The sequence below is a fragment of the Meleagris gallopavo genome, chromosome 4 (genome assembly GCF_905368555.1).
Source record: "Meleagris gallopavo chromosome 4, MGAL_WU_HG_1.1, whole genome shotgun sequence".
Taxonomy (NCBI): Eukaryota; Metazoa; Chordata; class Aves; order Galliformes; family Phasianidae; genus Meleagris; species Meleagris gallopavo.
The window spans coordinates 2,375,741-2,400,559 of NC_139407.1; the positions used below are offsets into that span (position 1 = coordinate 2,375,741).

Genomic DNA, 24,819 nt, shown 5'->3' on the forward strand with positions numbered 1-24,819 from the left:
TTCTCTTGCAGCAATTTAATACCTAACCACTCTAACATGGGGAAAACACTGTTACCCTGCCCAGCCTTTTATTTCTGTCATGCTAGTTGCATCTGCAGGCTGCTGTCACATGCTCTGGAGCTCCCTGGCTGACCTGTGTGCAAGTGCAGTTTTCCTGAATTGAAAAAATGTTGATGATTCCTCTTCTGGATGAACAAGTAGAATTTGACTCACGTAAATGCTAGGATAGGGTGAAGGAAGGGGCAGGACCCCTCAGCTAGGAGCAGGAGAAAAGCAATGAGAGAGAATCCAACTTCTGATGTCTTGGATAGTTGTTGATCTTTGGGTTGGCTCTATGGTTTGTGCAGTGCAGGAACCTTGGCTTCTACTCAGAGTTTGGATGGTCCCATGAAGTTTCTTTGGTCTGATATAAACTATTTAAATATATGTGTATTTATATATATATTTATATATGTGTGTTTATATATATATACACACACACGGTGTATTTCTGCTGTTGCTCATGTCAGCAAGCTCTGCTTTTCTCTAAAGAACACCTAGCCAGTCTCTTCAAGTCTTCACATGGTATGGAAGTCTGGAAGATAAGCAAGAGGCAGACGTACAGACTGACCAGTGTAAGATGGCCAAACACTGGGAGAGAGTGGAGAGCTGTGTTAATAAATACTTGTGGTGTGCCTAAGAGGACAGCCGAAGAGCCTTTAAAACTGACAACTGTGAAATAGAAAATAATATCCAGATCTCAAAAATTCCCCAACCCTAAAACAAGTTCTATGCTTTGTTTAAAAGACAAATGAAAAAAAAAAAAAAAAAAAACACCCCGAAGGCAAACAAAAAAATCCACAACTTAAATTATTAATGTCACTTGTAACTGACTTGACCCATCTTTCTTTTCAATAGATGGTGAAGGGGATTGCAGAACCAGTGAGGAGATTCTCCTTATGATATGTAATGAGGAATTGAAGGCTATAGCAGACATAAGTAAATATGAACAGTATTGCAACCAAGTCTTGTGCCAATACCTTGCGGTCTTTCTCCCTCTTCACTAAATGAGAAAGTCCTATAAAACAGCAGAGTTTCCAGTCGTTGTTCACACACTGTATCCTTTGGCTTTCTGTGTTTATGCAATTGAAGAGAGAGCAGGACTGAGAACGCTAAATGGGATTTTGAACATAAAGGATGTGCAGCTGAGTGATAAACCATGGGACTGTGACCTGTAAGGCTTCCAATCCCATATAAAAATAGCTTAAGTGGCCACATGCTAGTAATCCACATGCTGGAAAATTACTCTCGTAATGGTTGCGGTCACTTGTCTGTTTGGAACAATCCCAGAGCTAAAACAGTTTAAGTAGTACAAGTAGCATCTTCTCTAGAAATCCTAAAGGTCAACACAAGGCCAAAGGGCTTAGGAGTGACAGTCAAGCACTTAAAAATAAATATAATCTCATAAACTGGTTTTCGTCTGCTTGGAGCTTCGGAGATTCCATTGTGATCTAACAAAATGGTGTTTGAGAGAGGGCAGGCTCCCATGAGGAGCCTCCCACTGCGACAGTAAGCCTAAGGGAAGAGAAGTGTTTGTGGATGCAGAAATACGGGTTGATTCAGAAGTCTGAGGCCGTGCTTCTGGATAGGAGTGTTGCTGCTTTTTTCTTTTTGTAAAGTTTCTTAGGGAGGTTAAGTCTCCTAAAGTCAAAGCTGAAGGGAAAAACAACTGTAATTCTTTTGAATTACACATTTTTAAACTGTTTTTGATTCCCTACAGTGTGCAACTCTTTTGACATTTACTTGTGTGGCTGTGCTTTATGTGATATTGGTACTCGTACATTTCCAAACCAGCAAGATTCTCTTTCCATTTGCGGGTTGCAGATAAGGTTACTGCAGCCGTGGTGCGGGGGTCTGAATTCCACTGGAGAAGTTGCCTCACCTTTTCCCTTTGTGCTGGTGGCTGGGAGTAGTGTGGATCGTGACTGGCCGCTCGCTATGAGGTTCAAGGCAGCCTTTGTACCTGCCCAGATTCCAGGCCAGCCGGGCCCGTGCGCCACGGCCTTGACGTTCAAGAACACAGGGAGCTGGCTGCCTAATGGGAACATATAACAAAAACAGAGTTAGTGCTAAGAAAAAGTTGGGTTTTTTTTTTCCTCTTCGGCTCACTGTTGTTAATAATGCCTTGCAGCCCCCTGCTGCATCAAATCAGACATCAAATCTGACCTGTTGAGCAGGGCCTTCTGCAAGCCTGCCTGATGCAGTTGTAGAATCACAGAATGGCCTAGGTTGAAAAGGACCACAATGATCATCCAGTCCCAACCCCCTGCTATGCGCAGGGTCGCCAACCAGCAGCCCAGGCTGCCCTGAGCCACATCCAGCCTGGCCTTGAATGCCTGCAGGGATGGGGCATCCACAGCCTCCTTGGGCAATCTGTGAACAGTGCCTCACCACCCTCGGGGGAAAAACTGCCTCCTAGTATCTAACCTAAACCTCCTCTGGCTCACTTTAAAACTATTTCCCCCTTGTCCTATCGCTATCAAATCATGTAAACAGCCGTTCCCCTTCCTGTTTATACGCTCCCTTCCAAGTATTGGAAAGCCACAATGAAGTCTTCCCAGAGCCTTCTTAAACAATCCCAGTTCCCTCAACCTTTTCTCCTAGGAGAGGTGCTCCAGCCCTCTGATCATCTTAGTGCCCTCCTCTCGACTCGTTCCAAGAGCTCCATGTCCTTCATGTGCTGGGGGCAACTCCCAAAGTTGGTGAGGAATTGACCAAACTGTGTCAGTGCCTTACTATGAGGGATGTAACTTAAACACCAGTGTTTCAAGTGAGTTTGTCAGGCTCCTGGCATTTAAAACATTTGTGTTAAGCCCAACCATGGCTATACCCTGCAAGGGAGATAGCCTTCACTGGTTTTCCATGATGCCATTTCCTTCCCACAGGAATGCAGTCATCTTGTCTGTTGCTTAGTAGTGGGGAAACACAAAGGGCAAAAAAGATGCTCATTTGTAATGCTGCCAAATAAATTGAGTGTTGTAGGTAATTCATAGTCTGTAGGGTGTGGCTCGGGGAGTAGTTATGCATTTGCATCAAATGAGCTCTGAAGAAGAGCTGGTGCCTTCCCAGATTAAGAGTGCCCAAGTGTACTCCCAGTAGGTAAGAAAGCAGGTAATTCAGGAATGCTATTCCCATCTTCAAAAGGCTTCCTTTCCTGAGCCTCATGATGTTTAAACTGCACTGCTGCTAAGTAGCTAATCCAACTAGTTCATCTCTGGGATCATACTAAGCTTTACAGAAAAGCTGGCTTGCCCCTCCCCCCATTGCTTCTTCTTAAATTAGCTTTCTCTGCTTTTGATTAAAATATGTGACATTTTCCTGCATATCTTGCCTTGCTGATAGCAGTTGCTTTGCCAGCCCCTGAGCAAGCTGGCACAGAAGCTGCAGCTGGAGCTTAGAAGACTGTAGTCCATGGTCTGATGTGAAAGCTGACAGCTGGGTGGGTTCCATTCCTGGAGACAGCATGCATGAAGCAAGAGTCTCTCAAAGCAGCTGTCCCAAAGAACCCCAGTAGCAAACTACACCTACAGGCCGGCTGGTTGCTCATAGCACAAAGTGCCATTCTTTTTCCAGCAGAAGGGAGTGGTGCTAAAAAAGCATTGTAACCACAGTTCTGCACACTGCTAAGCTTGCTAGCTGTCAGGAGTGACATCTCTGGCAGCAACAGGCAACATCTGCATTGTCACGCTTCCAGTAGTTTGGTGATGACTGGCTGCCATTATGCCCGCCCTTGTCCTCAGCTGTGATGCCCACTGGAACCATGCTGAGGCTGAAATATGACTGTGACCTTCAGAGTGGGCTTGCTGAACTTTGAGGTGGTTTTACACACTGCAGTGGGTATAGAACATCCCGATAGCACAGCCTATACCCTGCTTATCAATGTAGTACAGTAGCGTGTAGCAGTGCTAAGATGTGCTCTGGAGACGCCGTACCTCTCCGCAGTCACCCTGTATCATGGCTTAATCTCAGTGCCATGCTGAGCTAACTGAGCTGATTCACCACTTCAAGTTCTCGAGGAGATCCAACCAGCAGCAGAGCAGGAATTTTCACCCTGTGTCTGTGGCTCAACATCAAAGAAGCTCCTGTTTGTTTTCCTGGCATTTTGGTAATGACCACCAGTTCCTCCCAGAAGGATGATGTGGTTGCTAAAGGCATGCAAGGGAGGCTGGGGCTAAGGTTAGCACCTGATCTTCTGAGTCCTAAATTAATGCATTTGTCATCCAGCGGTCCTGCTGGCCAGGCTGGGTGTGTGTGTGTGTTATGGGGAAGCCTGTTCTTCCCTTTTCCCTTCCTAGCAGGTCCTTTAAGAGTCAGAGAAAGTATCTGGCATCCAGGCATCTGGCTTATCTTTTGGGAAATAAAAAATGAACTCTCTCATGCTTACGTGCTGCATCAAAAATCTGTGCACAATTGCAAGGGTGCCTGTGAGGGTATAGAGGTTTAGCTGAAAGAATCTAACATAGATGCTGCCAAAGAAATGTATTTTGGTTTTCCAAACACCTGTTTCTTTGCCCTTGTGCATCTTTATTCTTGGCTTAGGATGCATTAATAGTGTAGAAAAAGTAACTTGTGACAGGCTGCTGGGCAACACTCAGTGAGAAATAGCAGGAGCTGATGTCTGCTCCAGGATGCGCTCATTTTCAGGAGAAAAAAAAAAGCAGAAGTGAAAGATGACAGTTGTCTCCGAATGAGCTTCTCATTTGAAGCAGTGGGAAGGTGTTATAGGCAGGCATGTGGAGTGTGCAAGATGTTAACTCACTGCTTCACAGAAGCAGCTTATGGGCTAGCTTTTATGCACTGATGTGCAGATATCTGTAATAAGCATTCCTCTGTGGCAATGCAGAATCTTAACATCTTTCTGAGTGTAGAAAACTCTGATGTGGATTTGCTCTGAAGCACGTGTGTAATCTGAATCTGAAATACTGCAACTAATAATATATTGGCTTTAAACTATGTGGAAGGGTAGGGGCAGGAGGAAATAGAAGAAGAACGAGCAGCAAAGTAAAACGGAGTTGTAAATTCCAGTTCTCTGTAGCAACATCTGTTAGTTCCTAATTCAATCTTGGTGCTATGTATTTTAATCTGTACGGTGGGAATCAGAGCATCAAAAGTGGCCATGACTGACCAAGATGTGACTGTCCTGCTCTGAGGGTTTGTGTTGCCATGGCAGTCCCCACAGTTGTTTTCCAGGAGCTGATGTGGGCCAGCTGCTGGGGAGCTGAGGGCAGAGCATCCCCACGGGGACAGGGTGCCTTGGGAGTAGTTGATATAAGCCACGTCTCAGAACAAAGGGGTTTGGATGATTTCTTTTGGCTGCTTGAGATCAAGAAGTGGTCTTGTAAAGGTGACTGGTAAAGAGACAGCACAGGTCTATGGAGAGGACAGCAGGCATCAAATCTGCTTGTAGCCTGAGTTACTCCCAGGTGCGAAGGGAAAGAAGTGCAAGGTTCAGCAGCTAGAGAAATGAAAGGCGAGGTGCATGCTGTGGGAAGGAATGCCGTGGAGACAGTGATGTGTTGCTCTGACCTTTGTGTTCAGCAAGTTGGGTTTCAGCAAGGTAGGTCTCTGAGCTCCACACTGGGGTGCGTGGGTGCTGCTGTGCGTGCCTAGGAAGTTGGGCTGTCCCCAGTGAGGACAACAGCTCTGCACTTTCAGGTTGGTCCTCTTTGGGCAGCAGACGGACTGGAGCCCTGCCCTTAGGGTTAGTGAAGCCAATCCTCTCAGAAATCTTCCCTCTCGTACAGTCTGGGAGCAGGATTCAGAGCTGCTGCTGCTGCCCCAAGAATCTACAACCAGGTGCAGGGTGAGGGGGAAGCAGAGCTCCCCTTTCTGGTATCGTCTGCAGTATTTCAGTTTAGCTGCAACAGGGATAATGCAGCCTGAAGGACAAGTAAGGTGACAGCTGGCTGTGACACAGCAACACGCATTTTGTAGGACTGCTGCCAACTCAATTCTTTTCCTCAGCCACAGTCGATGTAAAAGGCTTTTGGGTTGCTTGTCTCACTCCAGAATGGCATCAAATATCTCAGGCTTACAGACCCTACTGCCCTTCATGCTACATCGTATTGGAGCTGATTCTTACTCCACTGGAGCACATCTAGGGTATCATACTGACATACATCCTCATTGCTTCCCTCCAGGCCCTCGCTAACACTGCAGCCCACTGTGAGGATGGCTGTTGTTAACCATGGTAACATTCCAACCAGTAAAGCTCAGACAAATGCAGGGCACATCCACATGTGACCCTGTTCCTGATGGCTGTGGAGCACGGGTCGGAATGTAGGGGTGAGGCAGTGCAGCCCAATGTCTCGTGGCTGTGAGGGTGTCCTGTGGCCCTGCTTCCAACAGAGGGACTCATGGAATGGAGTGAGAGACTGCTGTGACTGCCAGTGCCCTGGACATAGGAGGCTCCTGGTCTGTTAGGTGCAGCAGCTGCAAAATGGCTTCCTGCTGCCTGCCTGGAGATGGGTAAAGTCTCTAGAGAGAGAAGATGAGCTAAGCAGTTCAGTAGGCCAACCAAATCCTGGGCTGCATCCAAAGAAGCGTGGCCGGCAGGGCCAGGGAGGTGATCCTGCCCCTCTGTTCTGTGCTGGTAAGGCCTCAGCTGGAGTACTGCATCCAGATGTGGAGTCCTCAGTACAGGACAGACATGGGCCTTTGCAGACCTCTCCTATGAGGACAGGCTGAGAGAGCTGAGGCTGCCCAGCCTGGAGAAGGCTTCTGGGAGAGGGGCCTTTCAGAACCTAAAGAGGGGCTGTAAGAAGGAATGGGACAGACTCTTTAGCAGGGTTGTTGCCCAGAGAGGTGGTGGGGGAGAACACCACTTAAAAGGCCTTCCGACTTCTTTTGGAGCTACAGCTGTTGTTTGTCAGGTCTGATATTTCTCCATGCCAGGAATTGCAGCCGCTCAGTTCCTTCAGATGGGATCAATGGGGTCAGCTGGAAAAATACATAACAAGAAGGGACAGCTCGAGGAAGCACACAAGCCCTGAGCAGTGGCTGCTAGGAACAAGGTCAAATGATGCCCAAGTGGATGTGGCTGCACTCCAAAGCCTTAAATCTCAAGACCCCAGCTATCACAACTGGGTAAACAACGAGTCTTTGTACCTTTTGCAGTGTGTTATTTCACTTATACTTTAAGCATAGCAAATTTGAAGTTTCTGTAATTTACTAATCACCTCACTTCCTTTGCCCAAGTTAGCTGGCAGATATTAAAAAGTTGCCTTTAAACCAGCAACAGAAATAGAGCTGCCTTCTGTCTTTCACTCTTGCTGGCACCCAGGGCTTCTTGGTGCAATGAAAAAAACAATTAAAAACTGCCTGTAAGTGTGACCAGCTGCACATCTGAACTTTGAAGCCTTAAAACTGAAAGGAAAGCCTGTTGATAGCCTAACTCTGAAGGCAGGAGGGTATCAGAGGTCTCTCAGACCCAAAGGACCTGGCTGCTTTGCTGAGCAGCTGACTCCTATGTGACTACTGCAAAGTAGAAGTGCAGACAGCACTGCAACTGCCCTGTGCGAGAGTGCACTAGAAATCATATTGCTTCCTACACTTTTACATGGCATGCTCTTATCAATATCATAAACTGCATACTATTGACTAAGACTTGCTTCTAGAAATGCAGTTGTATAAAATCAAGTATGTTCCCTATTGGAACTGCTGAGTATGATCTTTTTGTTTCTGATATCTTAATGCAAATCTGCACAAGCAAATATCTTCTCTGCTTTGCTCTTCCAGGTGCAGTAGGCAGATGCAAACAGCTAAAAGATCTGCAGAAATAAGGATTTCACTTTAACTTTAGAGCCCTTGTATTTATTTTTAAGATCAGGTCTCTGTATTTTTCCCTTCAGAGGTCATGAGCGAGGCTTGACCTCGTGGTATCTGAAATCAAAAGATTGGACTTTGCTGTGTCAGCTCTTAGAAGGACTGGGTGGACAACCACAGCCTCCGTTAACACACAGCTTCTTTCTGTTTGCTGTGGGCTACCAGCAACGTGCTCTGTTGTAAGGGTGCTCCAGTTTGTTGCCCTACTCTGAGCCCCAAATGCAGCCCCTCTCTTGATTCAGCAGCCCAGCGCTCTCAGGCACAGGCAGGCGAGGCACAAGAGCTGGTCCTTCAGCTTGATACATCTGTGCTCTTTGTCCATCTCTGTCTGCCTGGGGATTGTAAAGTGCAATGTAAAATTCTCAACAACTGTAATGCCTCTTTCCCAAAGGTATGATGAGGTGAGGGACTGGCTGCTCAGCCTGGCTCTCATCATGCCTTCCATCAAGCTGCAGGGCAGAGTCCTGGGCTGATTCATTTGATAAATGGCTGTTGTGGTTTAACCCAGCAGGTGGCTCAGCACCATACAGTCGTCTACTCCCTCATTCCCAGTGGGATGGGGGAGAGAATTAATAAAATAAAAAAAAAAAAAGAACTCCTGAGTTGATGTAAAACTATTTACTGTGATAGGGAAGAAAGAAAAAGGATACTAGTTATGGCTATAGAAATGTACATGTGATTGTATACAGCAAGTGATGCACAGCCAATTCTCACTGCCTGCTGACTGATCCCCAGCCAGACCCTGTGCAACAGAAGGAAGAGAGAACTCCCCCCATTTCCAGAGCTTGCCTTTTGTATGATGTCATATGGTATGGAATATGTCTTTGGCCAATTTGACTCAGCTGTCCTGATTCTGTCCCCTACCAGCTCCTTGCCTCCCCCTCCCCTTGGTATGAGAGTAGAAGAAATTGAGAAAAGCAAAACATCCTTGGCTCCATACAGCCCTGCGCTGCAACAACTGGAAGCATAGCTGTGTTATCAGCATTTTTTTCTCCTAAAACCAAAACATAGCATCATCCCAGGCACTATGAAGAAAAAAGCTCTGTCCAGGTTGAAACTAAGACATCTTCCATGAGCCTGCCTGCAGTGATGTGCAGCGTAGCATTGCTGCCAAGGCTCCCAGCTAAATCTGTGCCTTCCTCCCAGCCACCCACCCAGCCTTTGTGTGATTTCTGCACGTTTTGTAAAGCAGCTGACAGCACTGATAAGCACAATTTACGGGCAGCTGCCTCAGCCCCTTCAGAAAACCAAAGAGGGGTTGCAGCGTGCTCAGTCTACACAGCGAACTCCCCCGGCTGGCAGGACACATCCCTGCTCCCTCAGTATGTGAAAAATGCATTCTGTGCTGCAGTGATGTCATGAGCCCAAGCCGGGTTGCTGATGGCTTCCAGCTGCACTGCTGAGTGTGGAGAGGCACTGTGAGCTGAGCACGTGCCACAGGGAGCTTCCAAACCTGCCTTGTTCCTGATGCCTCCCGACCAAAAGCCGCGATCAGTCAGGAAAGCACGAACCTTCTTTGCAGCTGCTTGCTGCTTGTTTTTCTAAGCCCTCCCACTGATCTCTCTGTTGGTTCCACGCTAGAAGTGGAGAGGTAGGGGCACGTATAGAAGGACCTCCTGTTTCAATGAAAGGAGATGCTCTTGAGAGATGTTTAATTACTGAAGATGAAGTGGTATTAATGGTAAAAGTTTATATCGTTTGTGTTAGCAACGAGATGTCGTTCTGCACAGGCACACACTGATCAAGTTATTCTCTCACTGACCAGAAGCATTTCTTTGCTAGCTCTGCCCTCTCCATGGCATTTTCTCCCCCTGCTCATCCCGGCATAACTAAAATTGCATAGCTGAGCAGCTCTCTCAGGCACCTGCCCATGCATATACAGTTTCCAGTATACTGTTTGACAGCCACAAATAGATTACTTAGCTCTTTCCCTTACTGTACTGTCTCAAAAGGGAAACTGCTGAGACAAGATCTTTCGGGAATGAAGTGGCTGCCTATACTACAAATGAGGAAACAAAGATAAGTGTCACCCACGTGTAACTCCTGGGGAGATGACTCATTTCCAGCTGGATTGTTTTGGGTCAGAACTTCCAAGCCAACAGTTTTCAGTGTGGAGTTAGAAAATCAGGTATTTTTTTGATGAACGATGTGAGATGTGCTCCTTGCAAGCACCCTTGAGCAGAACCTAGCGTTCATGTTTGCACACAGAGCTTCTCAAGTGTTCTGGCTTTTCCTTTGTAATGAATGTTCCTTGCTAATCCTTTTCACTTAAGACACAGTAATTCCTGATCTTTGTGGTTATCCTCCTTTTGAGGTAGATTGTGTGCAAACTGTGGCGGCAAATCCAGGCTACAATTTCAGAAACACTGCTTAAATTTAGTGCTGATGAAAATCTGGTGTTCCAACTTTGAGTCAATGCTTCGTGTGTCAGCCCTTCAGCAGCGCTGACTTGCCAATACCTATAATAAAATCCTTATCCATCTGTCTATCCTTAACCATAAAACCAGCAAAAAATCTCAACTAACCAGCCCCAAACCTATTTTCTTACTGAATCAACCTGGTTTCATAAGCCATTTAAAAGCTCATGCTGGTAGTGGTTATCATCAGTGCTTTTATTTGAGTATTTTGCCATTTGGAGCAAAATCTCTCCCTCCAAACTTGCCTTGAGTAGGAGGGTATTTGTTATAACTTTTTGTGTATGTTGCATGGTTTGATGCTTGATTGACGCTGAAGATAAATGTATGCATATAAACCTGTAGCGGGATGAGAAATTCATATCTGCATACTATTTATTCTGTAATTTCTAGGTTGTCAACTCTTGGTTGATTATTTGCCTTCCTACCACAGCTGGGCTAAGAGATGAGACAAAATCAACTTTTAATGCTGCTGCAGTAGAGATTTTTTATGACATTGGAAAAAGTAAAATAGCAGTAAGGTTGCAGGTGATGTTACAGTTAGGAATTGAGGGGGATAAGAGTACTTGCTTTTTCGCTGTTGGGTTCTAAAGCTGTTTGCTGGCAGTGCTAAGTTGAGGCATAAGAACTGTCTGTTGATTGTCAGGTTCTGAACCAAAGTGTGTTTGGGAAAGGACTGATTAAAGGAAGACTTTTTCAGTTCCCATCTCTACCTCTCCACCTTCAGCCTTATCTCCTCCTGGCTTACAGCCTTTTTCCCCATACTCTGCTCCTGCTTTTGTTTTGAGGCCCTCCTGTTCTCACCTTTTCCCACCTTCAGTGCCACCCTCTCTCACTTCACATTGTTTCCATACCATCTCATTGTGAGGCCTGCCCTGCCCTTTAGCTGTTCAAAGAACGTGGAGCTCATGCAATGCCAGGGGATATTTGCTGCATTTATATGATGAATTCTTACAGATTTCTCCTGAGGATAATGACCTGCTTGCCTCGAGCTGTAGGAGTCAGGTGGAAACTGATGAAGTACAACTGCACCATCATGGCAGGCTTGAGAAATTTCAAGTCTTTTGTCCAGAGTTGCAAGGTGTGATGTCTAACAAAACCCTTTCACAGGTTTTCTTTTTAGGAAGGGGAAAGCAATGTAATTCAGTTTCCCAATTCTGAGATAAAAGCAATCAGTTATCATTGAATCTTTTAGAAATGGAGGCTGCCCACCCGCCAGCAGCCATTTTAAAGAAATGGTGTAGTTGGAAAAGATTTAAATCACCAACAAGTAGTTCCTTAAAAAGGAGCCATGGTGACAGGTGCAGCAGCTTCTAATGCTTGCCATGCAGACACCTGGGCTGCTTTTCAAATATCACTCAGGATAAAAAGAGAAAAAGGGGGAAGAATAAATATCATAAGCCATACTGTTTTCCTCCTTGCCTGCCTGGACTGGTGAGTACACATCTTTTAGCTCAAATGACTTCTTAAAAAGACTAAGATTTAGTCAATGCAACCAGCTCTATTCTCTTCCTTCATTTACTAACTGCCTAAGAGGTAAATGGGCAAGGAGCTCTTCAGTAAGAGATTTCCAATTACATAATGCCATGAATTTACCCCCGGGTTAAAAGTGAATTTTCTTGTAGCATAAGCATCACCTTCTGTAGGTGCTGGAAGCTTTGCAGGAAGCAGGACAACCTGATAGGAAATAGTGCTTTGGAGCTGTGGATGAGAATGCAAAAGAGGTGTCCATCTGTGGAAACACCTTTACACTTGCTGGAAACACAGTGCTGTGCTGTGGGCATTTGGAAAGGGAGGGGAGCCTTTCTGAAACTGAAGAAATGTTATTTTGTGTTAAATACTTAAAAGTTTAGTGCCCAGTCTCCTTGTCCTAAATAAATGCTGTGGAACATTATGTGCAATTATGCTAAAACCAATGAAATATTTTCAGCATAGTTACTGGGATTTTTTCCAAGATTATTGGTTTTTGTTTCATTTTGTTTTGTTTTCTTCCTGAGGAGACTCTTAACAATGCATTTCTCATATATAATCCACTCTGTGGAGCTATATGTCTTATTTTTCACGTTCCTCTTTTAAAATATTCAGTAGTATGTATTTTTAATTTATGACGGAATATTTCAGCATCTGAGGAGGTAGGTAAATACTGTTAGTCTCATTTTTTGCAGCTGAGGCAGTTAGGGAATAGGCAAGTCGGTGCTTTGCGATATGATGTATTGGCATTTTGCTGTGACTAGCAGCCTCCTCAGCACTGAAAGCATGACCTTTGGTGAAACGGTGTACTTTTACTGAACCAATGTGTTTTTAATGTATTCTGTTATGGCGGCTTGCTGTTGTGATTATATGAAATTGAACTGCCTTTTACAAGAGTGAAGACTGCAGTGGGAGCAAACGGTCTGAGCTGGTTGTCATTCTTTATTCCCTTCTGCAAATCTGCAGAAGATTTGTTGTACCCTGCGTAAGTCAGCTGCTGCAGATATTAGATCTCAGCTCCTGCTGTTTTGCTACAGGGTAGCCTGAAGCTGGGAGTTACCGAGAAAAGGGAGAAAACTGAGCTGCAATATTTTCTTCACATCTCTTTGAAAGAAGTAAAAAATTCAGCCAGGCCAACAGGATCCTTCCCGTTTGTTTCCAGCTTAAACTCGTGCTATTAACCAGCAGTGGCAGAGAACAGGTTATGTGAGTCCTTTGTGAAACCCCTTTGTGCAAGAGGCGACATCCTATTTCCTTCAGCTGAAGGCTAAGAAATCTGCAGGTCACATTTCTGCTTATAGCAAAGCCTCACTTCCCTGTAGCCCTGCAGCAAGAACAACATCAGCAGTTCTAATTCCTGACGTTTCTGAATTGGAGGCAGGGAGTGAGAAGGGGAGAGAAAACCCTGTTGTTGTACAGAAGTGTGGAAGCTTCGTTCCTTAATGAGAATGTATTGACAGAAGGCACAGATGACTTTTTTTTCTTTTTTTTTTTTTTGCTTGTCGTTTAAAGCAAAAATCTATGTCTTGTACATAAGTAAATTGCCCAAAATATGAATTTTTGTGCAGCTGGCAATATGAGGTAGGAAAACTAACTACAGCTTTGGGAGCAATACAGCAAGGTATGACAGGAGCTGGAACTGCTGCCTTCCTCTCTGAACACAGCTGCATTGTGAACCATTTTGCTGCTGCTCACTCTGAGAGATGTAACTAAATTCCAAGGCAAGAATCAAAGGATACCACCCAAGTCTTACTGTTAGTGGTGGGTGCATCCATGGAGATTAAAGTAAATGGCCTATCCATTACAAAGAACTGTGAGATGGTAATTATTGGGATATTAATTATTCCTTTTGGTCTAAAAGGACGTGAGCAAGAAAAATACATTAACGCTGGAAGGAGAAAGGCTGACACCAGTAACTTCTGGAATGAAAAAATGAAATAGACGATTCCATTAATGCAGACAGTGGGATACAGAAGAGTGGATGAGCCCAGTAATCCTTGTGGCGTTTGTGACTCGGGTCAGGGCTTAGGGTGCAGAATGTATCTGGCTATAGAAGATCCTTCCCTTGCTTTTCCAGCATAACCCCAGCCCCTTTGGGCAGTGTCTTCAAGGTGTGAGTGGCCTCTGCACAGGGAGGCAGCTGCCAGCATTTCCTCCAGCACTTGTGTGATGGCTGGGTGCAGTTTGGGAGCAGCTTTGTGTGTCTGACTCATGATGGATCTGGGCCTGAGGCTTTGGGTGGTGGTGGTGTTGCTTTGTTTTGCAGCTTTTTTGTGTTTGCATCTAAATTAAATGCGAAGGAGTGATGAGGAAGAGGGATGGTCTTGTTGCTCATGTATTCACATGGCACTCTGCAGCTGGGATCTGTTTCTGGCTCTATCAAATCTATGTCCAAGGCCAAGTCATGTTTCTGGGACTTGGGGTTTTCACATCTGTAAAATGAGGGTGAAAGGTCCTCCTGTGAGTGCCTGAATGCTTGAGTGCTTTGCTTCTCAACAGGAGGAGTTAGAGAAAATAAATTCCCAGCAGGAAGAGATAGAGAAAATAAAATTACAATCTGTTTCCAAACGGATTGTAAAAGCAAAGAGCAGAATGTTTTTCTGTCAGTGCCCCTCCTCTGCTCTGCCAGAGCAGTTCTGGCTCTTGGCAGGCTCTGGGATAAGGAGGAGGATGCCCTGCACTGCTGAACACAAGGTTCCAACCCCTACGATTCTGTGATTCTGCTCTGCTGCTAGATGGAGTGGGCAGTCTCTGTCTGATGTGCTGGTGGGTTGGGAGATGGAAAACAATACACACCGAGGATTAGTTTGGATACCAAGAGAGAAGACAAACATGTAGTTTAACCTGCCACATGTCCAGGGACAGCAGAGCACGGGCTAAATCAATCATCAGCTATCTAATTGCTCCAATAGGCTTCATGGCACAACTCTGTTAATAATGGAGGAACAGGACATTTATTCATTCTGATTTTGCTTGCCCTAATGGAAGCAATTCCCCTGAAGTCAATGGGATTGCAGTAAGAGCTGTATCACTTCCTGTGCCCCCAGGCTGATGAGAAAAGTAATCTGTGGCCATACTGCAGCAAGCACATTTTAGATATAGAAAAGACCTGAAGGTAGGGAATGGCCCCATCGTGAAAGGGCCCAGCAAGGAGAGAGGAGTGAAGAGAAGGGAGGGTTCACACCTCCCTCTCTTTGCTGCTGATCAGTCTTTTTTTTCCCCCTATAATAGAGGGTTTGGGTACGTTCCACATACAGCTCACACCTGATTAGTTAAAGGGGATTATACTAATGCAACTCAGAGTGTTGGCAGTCTTAAATCAGCTTTAACTTTACAGGAACACATTAACTGCAGTGATTTTTTTTTTTTTTTTGCTATCTACAAGTGTGTCCTCAGAGAAGACTGCAGCAGTTCTACTGTAGTAGCTGAAAGCTTTGTAATCTGTATGAGGGGAAACCCCATGTGTGCCAATTGCACATCCTGATCAGGGGAAAAAAGAAAAAAAATTCTTTTTTTTGCATCTTAATTCAAGCTCAGAGTGACTCACTGAGCAAGTGGCAAGTGGAAGTAGGTTATTTTTGAGGGGCATCTGCAGGAGGAAGGCACAATTTGCTCCAGGTAGTTGAGGGTGGCAGTTCCTCTTTTAAGGTATTGGGAAAAGAAGCAGTGCTGGGCTGGGAATGACGGAATCGTTCTGATGTGCAGAGGGAAAAGGGGAGCAAGGCTGGGGCAGCAGTTGGGCTGGGGATGCTGGTGGATACCTCAGCAGCTACATCACCAGGCCAAAATGTCTGGGTTACTAAAAGCTGCCTACAATTTAGTTATTTGCTTTTTCCAACAAGGAAAATATTATGTCTTGTGGGAAGTCATGAGGGTGACTTACCCAAGAACACTGCATATTTGATTGCTAATAATATAAAGTAAACATCTTTCAAATATTTCCAGCAACATCTGTCCTAGCTTAACTACTGGTTCATGTTGCATTCCTTTATGGAATAATACTCATCCCAGAAAGCAGAGCGTGTGTCACTGCCATCCATTACAAGAATTAAACTTGTGGGATTTTCCTTTTCTGTTAAAGCTGAATTCTCTTCAACCTTTAAAAAATGCTTCCTTCTAGTTTTTCACCATTGCATGACTCTGATTCTCCAAAAGTTGGAGTGCTTGCCTATCTAATACTTGGTTTGGATAAAAAAGGAGCAGAGTGAGATATTGATTTTTACCCATACTGAGGGGAAAATCCAGAAAAATATTCTGCAACTGTTTAGTAGGAATATGAATTTTCTTTTTGGAAAAACAAAAAACCAACAAAAAAGCAACTTTGAGCATATGTAAGAGATTAATTAGCCTTGTTCTGCAGAGGGTGAAAGTCAATATTACACAAAACTAAAAATAGCAAAGAAGAACGTGAACAGAACTCTCTTCAAGCTGTGGATGCTGAGGCCACCTGGATGAAGCACGTTTATCAAGTGCTAAAGTATATCGAGTGCATTAACATAGAAACAAATGTACCAAGTGGGTATTTGTATTAGCATTTGGGAAGAAAACATTTCACTTTTATGACAAGCACTGCTTTTTTTTTGGCAGAAAGAGGGAAAAAAAAACACCTTAGGGATTATATAAACTAAAATTTACTATTTTTGCCTAAACCCTAATGTATTTTTTTTACAGTAGAACTTTACAGTACATTCCAGTTGAAACAATTCTAAGTCTGGTAAAGTGTAAGAAGAGGGTAGCTGTGAAGTGGTGCAGGAGAAAAGTCAAATGGGAGAGGGGAAAGCCCAAATTTTGCAATGTGGCAGATATTCTGACACAAGATGGAGCCAATCTGTTTCTCTCAGATGGCACCAGCTGAATCGGTCCCATGGCAGCAATTCCATTCATTCATGCAGTTTTCACCAAAAAAAAAAAAAAAAAAAAAAAAAAAAAAAAAAAAAAAAAAGACAAGCAATGCTCCTGCTGTAAATCTATGGATTGGGGTTGTTTGGCATTTTGGAGCATCAGTGAGCATTCCAGCTTGGTCATTCAACAAAGGAGAGCCCATCTGTATGAGGCAAGGCCTTCCCACGGGGATGCTCGTCCCTGGATGAGCCCAGTTTGCATGCTTGATCTTTTGCATTGATTGTCTGTGCTAACAGCATAAGTTCCCAAACTTCCAGTTGGCACTGAACTGCCAATATTGTAACCTCTCTGCCCTACAGGCTGCTTTTGGCTACAGAAGTGAGACAAGGGCAGCAAGGAGTGGGGTTGAAACAGCACATACAGCTAGACTTGTTCTTTTTTCCTCTCTTTCTTTCTTTTTTATTTTTTTATTTTTTTTTTGTAGATTTGATGCAGACTCTGCAAGTTGGAGATAACAAGATTGACCTCAAGATACAGAGTTAGTTTCCATAGCAATGAGATCTATGAGTTCTCAAAATATTCAAGCCTCTATTAGGCTAGATAAAAATAATTTCCTTACATAAGGGCGTGCCAGATCTCATCCAGCAAAGCACTTGAATTTAAGCACGTGAGTATCAAGATATTGGAGCTCCATCTGTATACCTGGCTATTTTGCTTGCCTAGGAAAGAAATGCTTTTGGCCCAAGTGCCTTTTTGTCCCCAGCTAGCTCTTTCTCAACCCTGCCCAGGATATCTGCTTCCTGCTGTTGAGCCATCTTTAATGCAGGCTTTGGATTTTCCATGGGGCAGATGAGTTCCTCTCCATCCTTCCTCCAGTATTCTCCTCAGCTCAACCAGGGGGCATTTGAGACCTGTCACCACGTGCTTGGTGTGAGCTCAGGCACGCTTGCAAAGAGGAAGGAGCTCCTTCTGAAAACACATGTGCTGAATAGAACTGTACTCACGGGAAATTTCAGCCCTTCTTTTGTCTCTTTGGGAAGGACCAGGTGGGGTTTTATAGACTTTTGTGATCATGCACTGCTTTTCCTGACCTGAGGTTCTACAGAATTGTAGTGAGGATAGTGCAAGGGGATGGGATGCCTGCAGCCCCACACCACACAGAGAACACCACTGTGGCACCATCAAGGAGGTACGCCTGGCAACTCTGTATGTAACCTCAAGTAATGCCACACTCCCCTTAATTAACTAATGCAAGTGGGATGGAGCTCATCCAGAACAACACTATGAGGGCAGCTCTGCATAGGAAAAATACATCTTCCAACTTTCTTTTTTAGTTATTCTTCCATGAAAAGGCACTGGCGAGCCTGAGTCAAGCCTTTCTCTAAGCAATGGTACTAAATCATGCAACAACTCCTGAAACTGATCTCTGAGAACACCCTGTTCCATTAGAAAAATCTGAAATATGTTCCTTGTACTCGTGAACTTTGCCAGTTATTTAGCTTAAAAATGTTTTTCACATATTAGTACTGATTATAAGATTGAAGAGAATTGGGTCTGAAAGGTATGGGAAAGGCAGGAAAAAGGCTCTGTTGAAAGTTATTCGCCTGTATATTACAGAGAGTATTTAAAAAAAAATAAAGTAATAGTGTTAATGAGAATCCCAGCGCATCAGAAAAAGCTAATTGAATTTTCCAAAAGAGCCCCCCTTGGTGATACATTCCATTAGCTAATTGAATGCATTTAATTTATTTGGTTCCAACTTGGGTGTCTTTGTTTACTTATTCACCTTCCTGTGATGAAAAGCAAATAAAGCATTCCCCAACAGCAAACTGCTGCTTCTTTGATCAACAATCAATTTAAACCAGGATTGCTTTCAAAGTGCTTAATAAGACACATGCTTTATGAGTGCTTTACAGCACCGGCAAAGCTGCAGCGATGGGATCCAAGATTTTGTGGTGGCCTTTTTGATGCTGCAGCTTGTCACCAGCCTACGAGAGTTTCAACAACACGCTGCTGTAATAACCAAAATAAGCAGCCAGTTCCTCAAGGTTTCGTAATCCTGGTGCAATGGGAAGCATAGCCATGCTGTAGTGTAGGGAGTGATGATAGCTATCGAAGACCAGCTGGCTCATCTGTTCCTGGTAGTGCTGCTGACACCAGAGGTTCTGAGATCAGCTCAGAGGAGCTGCCCCAGCACCTGAGGCCAGCAGAGCCCATTACTTTGCTGAGCAGGGGCAGGGCAGCCCCGGGAGCAGGTGGCATGTGTGGCAACCCACTGTGGGAAGACGTACTTCAGTCATCCCCCACTGATTCCCAGGCCAGCTATAGGGAATTTAAGCATTTCCTGTTTTCTACTGAAGTTCATTGCCTTGCACTCGTTAATACTCTGTTTTCCAGTGGGAAATTCCAGGGAGAAAGAGAGGAGGTGAAGCAAAACCCTTTGAGCTCTCTTTCTCCATATGCCCACAGTCCTTCTCACCTCTTCATCTTTAACCTAGGACGCCATTATGAATGCCTCAGTAGTCAAAGCTCTGGGCTGTGGTGAACCTCTTGAAGTCTGATGTGTTGCTAGCACAATGCAATCTCTTTTCACATGCATGGTTTTGCTGGAGTAACTCTGCCAGTCCCGTAAGGGCTTTTTCTGCAGTCACTTTACAATTTCTGTAACAAATTCTCAGCTGAAGATGATTGTTGCTAATCATCACTTTATAAACCTGTGATTTCTTTCAAGATGTATTAATGAAAGTAACTGGAGAAATTTCATCAAAAACTAAATGAGCTTCTGCGAAACAGGACTCTCTCTTCAAAGGGGATTAAATATTCCCCTGAGACCTCTTCTAGCTGCTTGAAATGCATTGTACTTCAATGCTGGCATACTTTTATTGGTTTATGACAAAATGTTAGCTGAACATTGCATTCTCAATGGTTTCTGCAGTTGCCAGCAGTAAATTTGTTAGATCTGTTAAGCTTCAAAATCAAGTATGCCAATAACTTGCCTATTCCAGGTGTTCCTGAAGAACATCCTTATACAGTAGCAATTAGAACATATTTTCAATAATTAATAAGTGGTTACCATGGACTTTGGTATCGGTGTGTTGCTTGATCTTCAGCAGCCTGCCAGATCTGTCCTCTCTGTAAAACAGAAACAGAATCAAATTATGTACAATGTTAACCTTAAGGTATTATTCTCCAGTAGGACCAGGTCCATTTAGTTGGAGATGTGACAAAGGAACAGAGATAGTGGAAAATAACAATCATCTCTTGCTTTCATATTGTGCATAGACTGCAGAGATGGTGAGCTTGGCTGCGGTTTGACACCTTTAAATTTTTGGAAAGAGTCATCTAGAGAGGTAATAAAATGTCACTCAGAGAAATGTCGCCCTGCAGTTGTTTGTTGTTATTTTTTTAAGCAGAAGAACAGTTGTTGGAAAGGTAAAGGATTGTTTTAAAATGCATCAAGTGGCCATAACTCAGAAGCAGAGAAGGGATAATACCAAAAGTGCGTGACAAACTGCCTCTGCAATCATGAGGCACAAGGCAGATAGGACAGCAGGTATCACTGCTAAGTATGTCATGATTCATCAATAAGAAGTTATTTTTCAAACTTCACTTGCTGAGTGAGATAGCCACATGCATTACACTTGCCTTGGGGAGAGAAGCAGCATGGCACAGCACATTTGCCAGCAGCATCCACCCTGTAGGCGGGTGGATGATCTCCTGTCAGGCTTGTATGAGAGCAGGGAGGTGTTGCAGCCCAACTAAAACCACTGCATAGAGACAGTTGTATAGGCACTGATGCACAGACTCCAGCACACAACTTTATCCCATTTGCTGAGATGGACTGGAGCTTTACAGTATGTCTGTGGCTGAGAGGAGGACACGACCCCTCTTCCTGCCCCAGGGGCTTCAGGCTGCAGCAGTGGGGACACCTATCACCACGGTCACTATGAGTAACATTTTTTTGCAGGGTGTTTTCTTCCCCGATAAGGCATGTAGAGAGATAAGGGGAGCATGTGGCAGCTTTCTGTATCAGAGATGCCAGAGGAGATAAACCAAAGCCATTCTGTGGGCTTCTCTGAGGACACAAGATGTGTGCAGACTCTTGTAAAAGCAGCAGCAGCACCAAATTACTGTGAAAACTTTAATTAGGTTTGATCCTTCTGTACTGTTTGCACAGAAGGGAGGTGACTCCTGCTTTGGGGAGGTTGATTCTCCCAGGTTACCCTTGCCTAGGACATCTTGAAGAACAGAAATCCTCCAGGCATATCCACCCCATCTGCACCAGTTGTGGTGCAGCACACAGCATCTGGTATCACAAACCAGCTGAATTCATATTGCTGTGGGGGGCAAGAGCATGAGTTCCCATTGCCACCTGCCCCTTGATGGTGTTTCTATATCTGGAGAAGCAGTATAGCTGTTTTGGGAAAGTGTGAGCTACATCAAGGATCAAGGAGTGTTGGTGAACCACAAGGCCAGAGCAACAGGCTAACCAGCTTCTGAAATTAGAAGCTATTAAGCATATTTAATCCAGCTGTTGCAGTAATGACACTTTTACAGTGATGATGGCAAGGATCTGCTAGCTGAATCAGCTGCTACTTGCTCCAAATACAAGGTATTTGTTTTCAGTTCTTCTCTTCTGCTGTGGCCATTGAGGGTTACGGAGTGGTTGGTTTGTCTCCTGGGATGGATTTGGCCTTTGGTCACCCTGCAAAGCTCTCTATCTCAGGAGATGGCTGATCACTGCAGAAGGACGTGGGTTGCTATTTTTTGGTACAGTATTATCAAATCAGTGTTTTAAGGGGTATTGAGTTTGTGGACGTGGCTGTCATGGCAGCAAGGACAATTCAAAAAGAATAAACTGGATTAAAAGTCAAGAAAGAAAAAAAAGGCAAAACACAAACTAAGGGGATTGTTAGTCTTTGGGTCTAGCCTGGGGCTGATCAGGAAACAGGTGTAGAAAATGACTGCAATTAGACATAACAAACCAAGCTCCACACCTGTTTGTGACTAGCAGATGCATCTCCCATTCAGCTAGGTGATACGCAGATTTCCTTAGTACTCATAAGGTCTGAAGCTGAACTGTGAATGTGTATGATATGTAGCTGAGGGGGAAGTTGCTTCGCTGTAGTAATTGCGTGAGAACTTAGTGCAGCAAGGCTGCATGGCACAAAAGACAGCTCTCCTTAGAGGCAAAAGAGCAGAGCAGAACTGTACCAAAAAAACCCAACAGATATAATTGGAAAAAAAGGAAAAAAACGTTGTGAGAATTGTTTCAAAATGTTATTTTTTTGTTTTGTTTTCAAGTAAAAATGAGTGATTTTGGTTTTCCAACAGTAGAAAAATATTTTTGGTTTTGTTTAGCCAAAATATTTCCTTCTCTGTATTTTGAAGTTCATTGGCCGCATGCAAATAATGGGTTCTTTCATTCTTTTTTGCAAAGACAAAGGGAGTATCTGTGCTGTCTGTTGATCATTTTAACTAAAGAATTCCCTTTGCATTTGTTCTAGCTGATTGTTGTCTTTCTTCTGTCAGAAATGTTACTGTATTATTTATCTTGAAAAGTTCCCTGTACTACAAAATAACCTTTATGTCTTCACAAAGGCATTATTTTAAACATCATCGAGAGAAATCACCCCCAAGAAACCAAAAGCATTTGTCTAAGAAGAGAGTGCATTTGTTTGGTGCAATTAAGGAGATATAAATAAGGGCTGCAAAGTGTCATCTCTATGGTGACAACATTAAGGCCATTGTTCAGCATGTAACGTGCTTTCATTTTTCAGAAATTTGGGGGTGTTAACTCCGGCAGAAGCACTGTGAGTTAAGAATTGGCATTTTGTATGACATGTCTGAAAGCCTTAATCTGATGAGGCTGGTTGTCTTAGATGTGCTTGCTTAGAGGGTCTCCACAGTGCTTGTATCAAATAAAGGAAAATGAAAGCATAAGCACTGGATTTTAGCTAAAATTGGTTTAAGATTGTAGGGTAACTAATGAACTAAAAGCTTTATTTTTCCATTAAACTGTTCTAAAAGCTGTTTACTGCAACTAAACAATGCAGGTTGATGACTTTTATTATTATTATTCTGTGTTGACAAACGCTTAGATGTTTGAGAGAGCTGGAATCTATATCTGCTATTGATTTCATGTGACAAAAATGATTCTGAACCACTTTTGTACTACAGAAAGCCTACTTGGCATATAAAGTAGGCTATAAAATCTGTAAATTATTAAAAACAAACAAAAAATCCAGCCTGTTCAGTACTCGAAAGTTCACTCTATATGGGAGAGTTCACTTTGTTAGTAGACTGCTGCTGCAGGAAAATCCCTGTTCTATTGCAGTACCTAACTGTTCTGTGCCACCTGGGGAGGTAGGGGGCAAGGCAGGAGGGTCTGGGATCAGCTGAGCAAAGCTCAGCTCTTGGCAGTCTTTTAGAATCATAGGTTCTCTCAAGTTGGAAGGGATCCATAATGATCACGGAGTCCGACTCCTGGGTCTGCACAGGCAACCCAAAAATCTGACTGTATCTCTGAGAGTGTTGACCAGACACTTCTTGAACTCTGGCAGCTCGAGGCTGTGCCCACTGTCCTGGGAGCCTGTTCCATGCCTGCTGCCCTCTGCTGAAGAACCTTTTCCTAATCCCTACCTGACCTTTCCCCCATCTCCACGCTGTCCCCTCCAGAGGAAGGAGATCACTGTTTGCCCCTCTGCTGTATCAGGAAGTTTTATGGAGCTTCTTCCAAAACTTGGAAACCTAAAGTCTCCTGGCTCTACTACTGGAATTTACACTGTGTGGTGGCACATAGGGTTGCCTTTGGGATATACTTATTCATGTTCATAACATCTCTTTCCTAAATAGCTGCTACTTCCTACAACTAACATCGGGGGATGTGGGTCCGGCAAAGAGTGGCATCAGGACCCTGAACTTTGGAAGAGCAAACTTTAAGCTGTACAGTGGATTGTTGGCCAAGATCCCCTGGGATGCTGTCTTTAAACACAAAGATGTTGAGGAAAGCTGGCTATTCTTCAAGGATGCCTTCTTGAGAGCACAAGAGCTCCCCGTCCCTCTGAATAAGAAAGCGGGCAGAGAAGGTAGGAAGCTGGTGTGGCTCGGCAAGGCACACTGAGGGCAGAGAAAGGTGCGTGCAAACTTTGGAAACAAGGGCATGTCACCTGGAAAGAATACAGGGATGCCATCTGGACTTGCAGATGTGGGATCAGGAAAGCCAAGGCGCAGGCAGAACTGAACTTGATGAGGGATGAAAAACAATAGGAAGACATTCTACAGATACGTTGTCCAGAAGAGACAGGCCAAAATGAGTGTACCTCCTTTGGTAAATGTAAAAGGAGAACTCGCTTCAATGGATGAAGAGAAGGCTGAGGTACTGAATGAGCTCTTTGCCTCAGTCTTCACTGGCAGCCAGGATTCTAGTATTTCTCACATCCCTGAGCACTGCATCCCTAAACCTCTAGTTGGGGATCAGGGGAGTAAACCCCTCCCTACTGTAAGGGCAGAGCAAATCTGAGACTGCCTCATGAGACTGAATGTGTACAAGTTTATGGGGCCGGATGGCGTGCAGCCCAGGGTTCTGAAGGAGCTGCTGAGGTGGCAGCTAAGCCATTCTCAATCATATTTGAAAAGTTACGGCTGTCAGGTGAGGTGAGGTTGCAGACTGGAGGAAGGGTCACATCACTCCCATTTGTAAGAAGGGAGCGAGGAGGACACGGGGAACTACAGGTGAGTCTCACCTCTGTGCCTGGGATTCTGATTTGCTCAATGCAAAGGTGCTAAAGTGCCCTTTTTTGTTAAGAAGGAAGAGAATTCAACTGCACATCAGTGAATTCTGAAAAGCAATACCACAAAACTAGCGTTTAGGTAGAACTCGCATATGCTGATACATCTAGGCTATGCGTGTGTATAATGCATTTACACCCTTGTTTGTGTTTTCACAAGTTCTGATTTGCTCCAGATTGATTTCAGCAGTAAATGTTTGTTGAGTAATGGCAGGAGATGATGGTCAACACAACAGCTATTGACAGGGCTGCACATCTCTTTGGGCTGTCAGAGAAAGGCACCTAACCCTGACCCCTCTGTCCATGTGGGATGGGTCCTCTCTACCAGGTCCTTGTCCAGGAAGCTTTAATTGGCTTTATGGATCACTACAAATACCAGAGGCTTGCGGCGTGTTAGATCGCACACTCTCAAGCAAAGCCTTACAAAGATATAACTTGAG

At 44.3% G+C, this 24,819-nt stretch overlaps 1 protein-coding gene across 1 annotated transcript in view; it reads right to left on the minus strand.

Moving 5' to 3' along the window:
- Positions 1 to 1,917: 1,917 nt before the first annotated feature.
- SPMIP2 (sperm microtubule inner protein 2) overlaps positions 1,918 to 24,819 on the minus strand; it is a 31,394-nt gene continuing 8,492 nt past the window's right edge. The window contains exons 3-4 of the mRNA XM_019614440.3: positions 19,663 to 19,721; positions 1,918 to 2,074 (exon numbers count right to left, since the gene is read on the minus strand). Of these exons, the coding sequence (XP_019469985.2) occupies positions 1,918 to 2,074; positions 19,663 to 19,721 (216 nt within the window). The remainder of the gene's footprint in view (positions 2,075 to 19,662; positions 19,722 to 24,819) is intronic.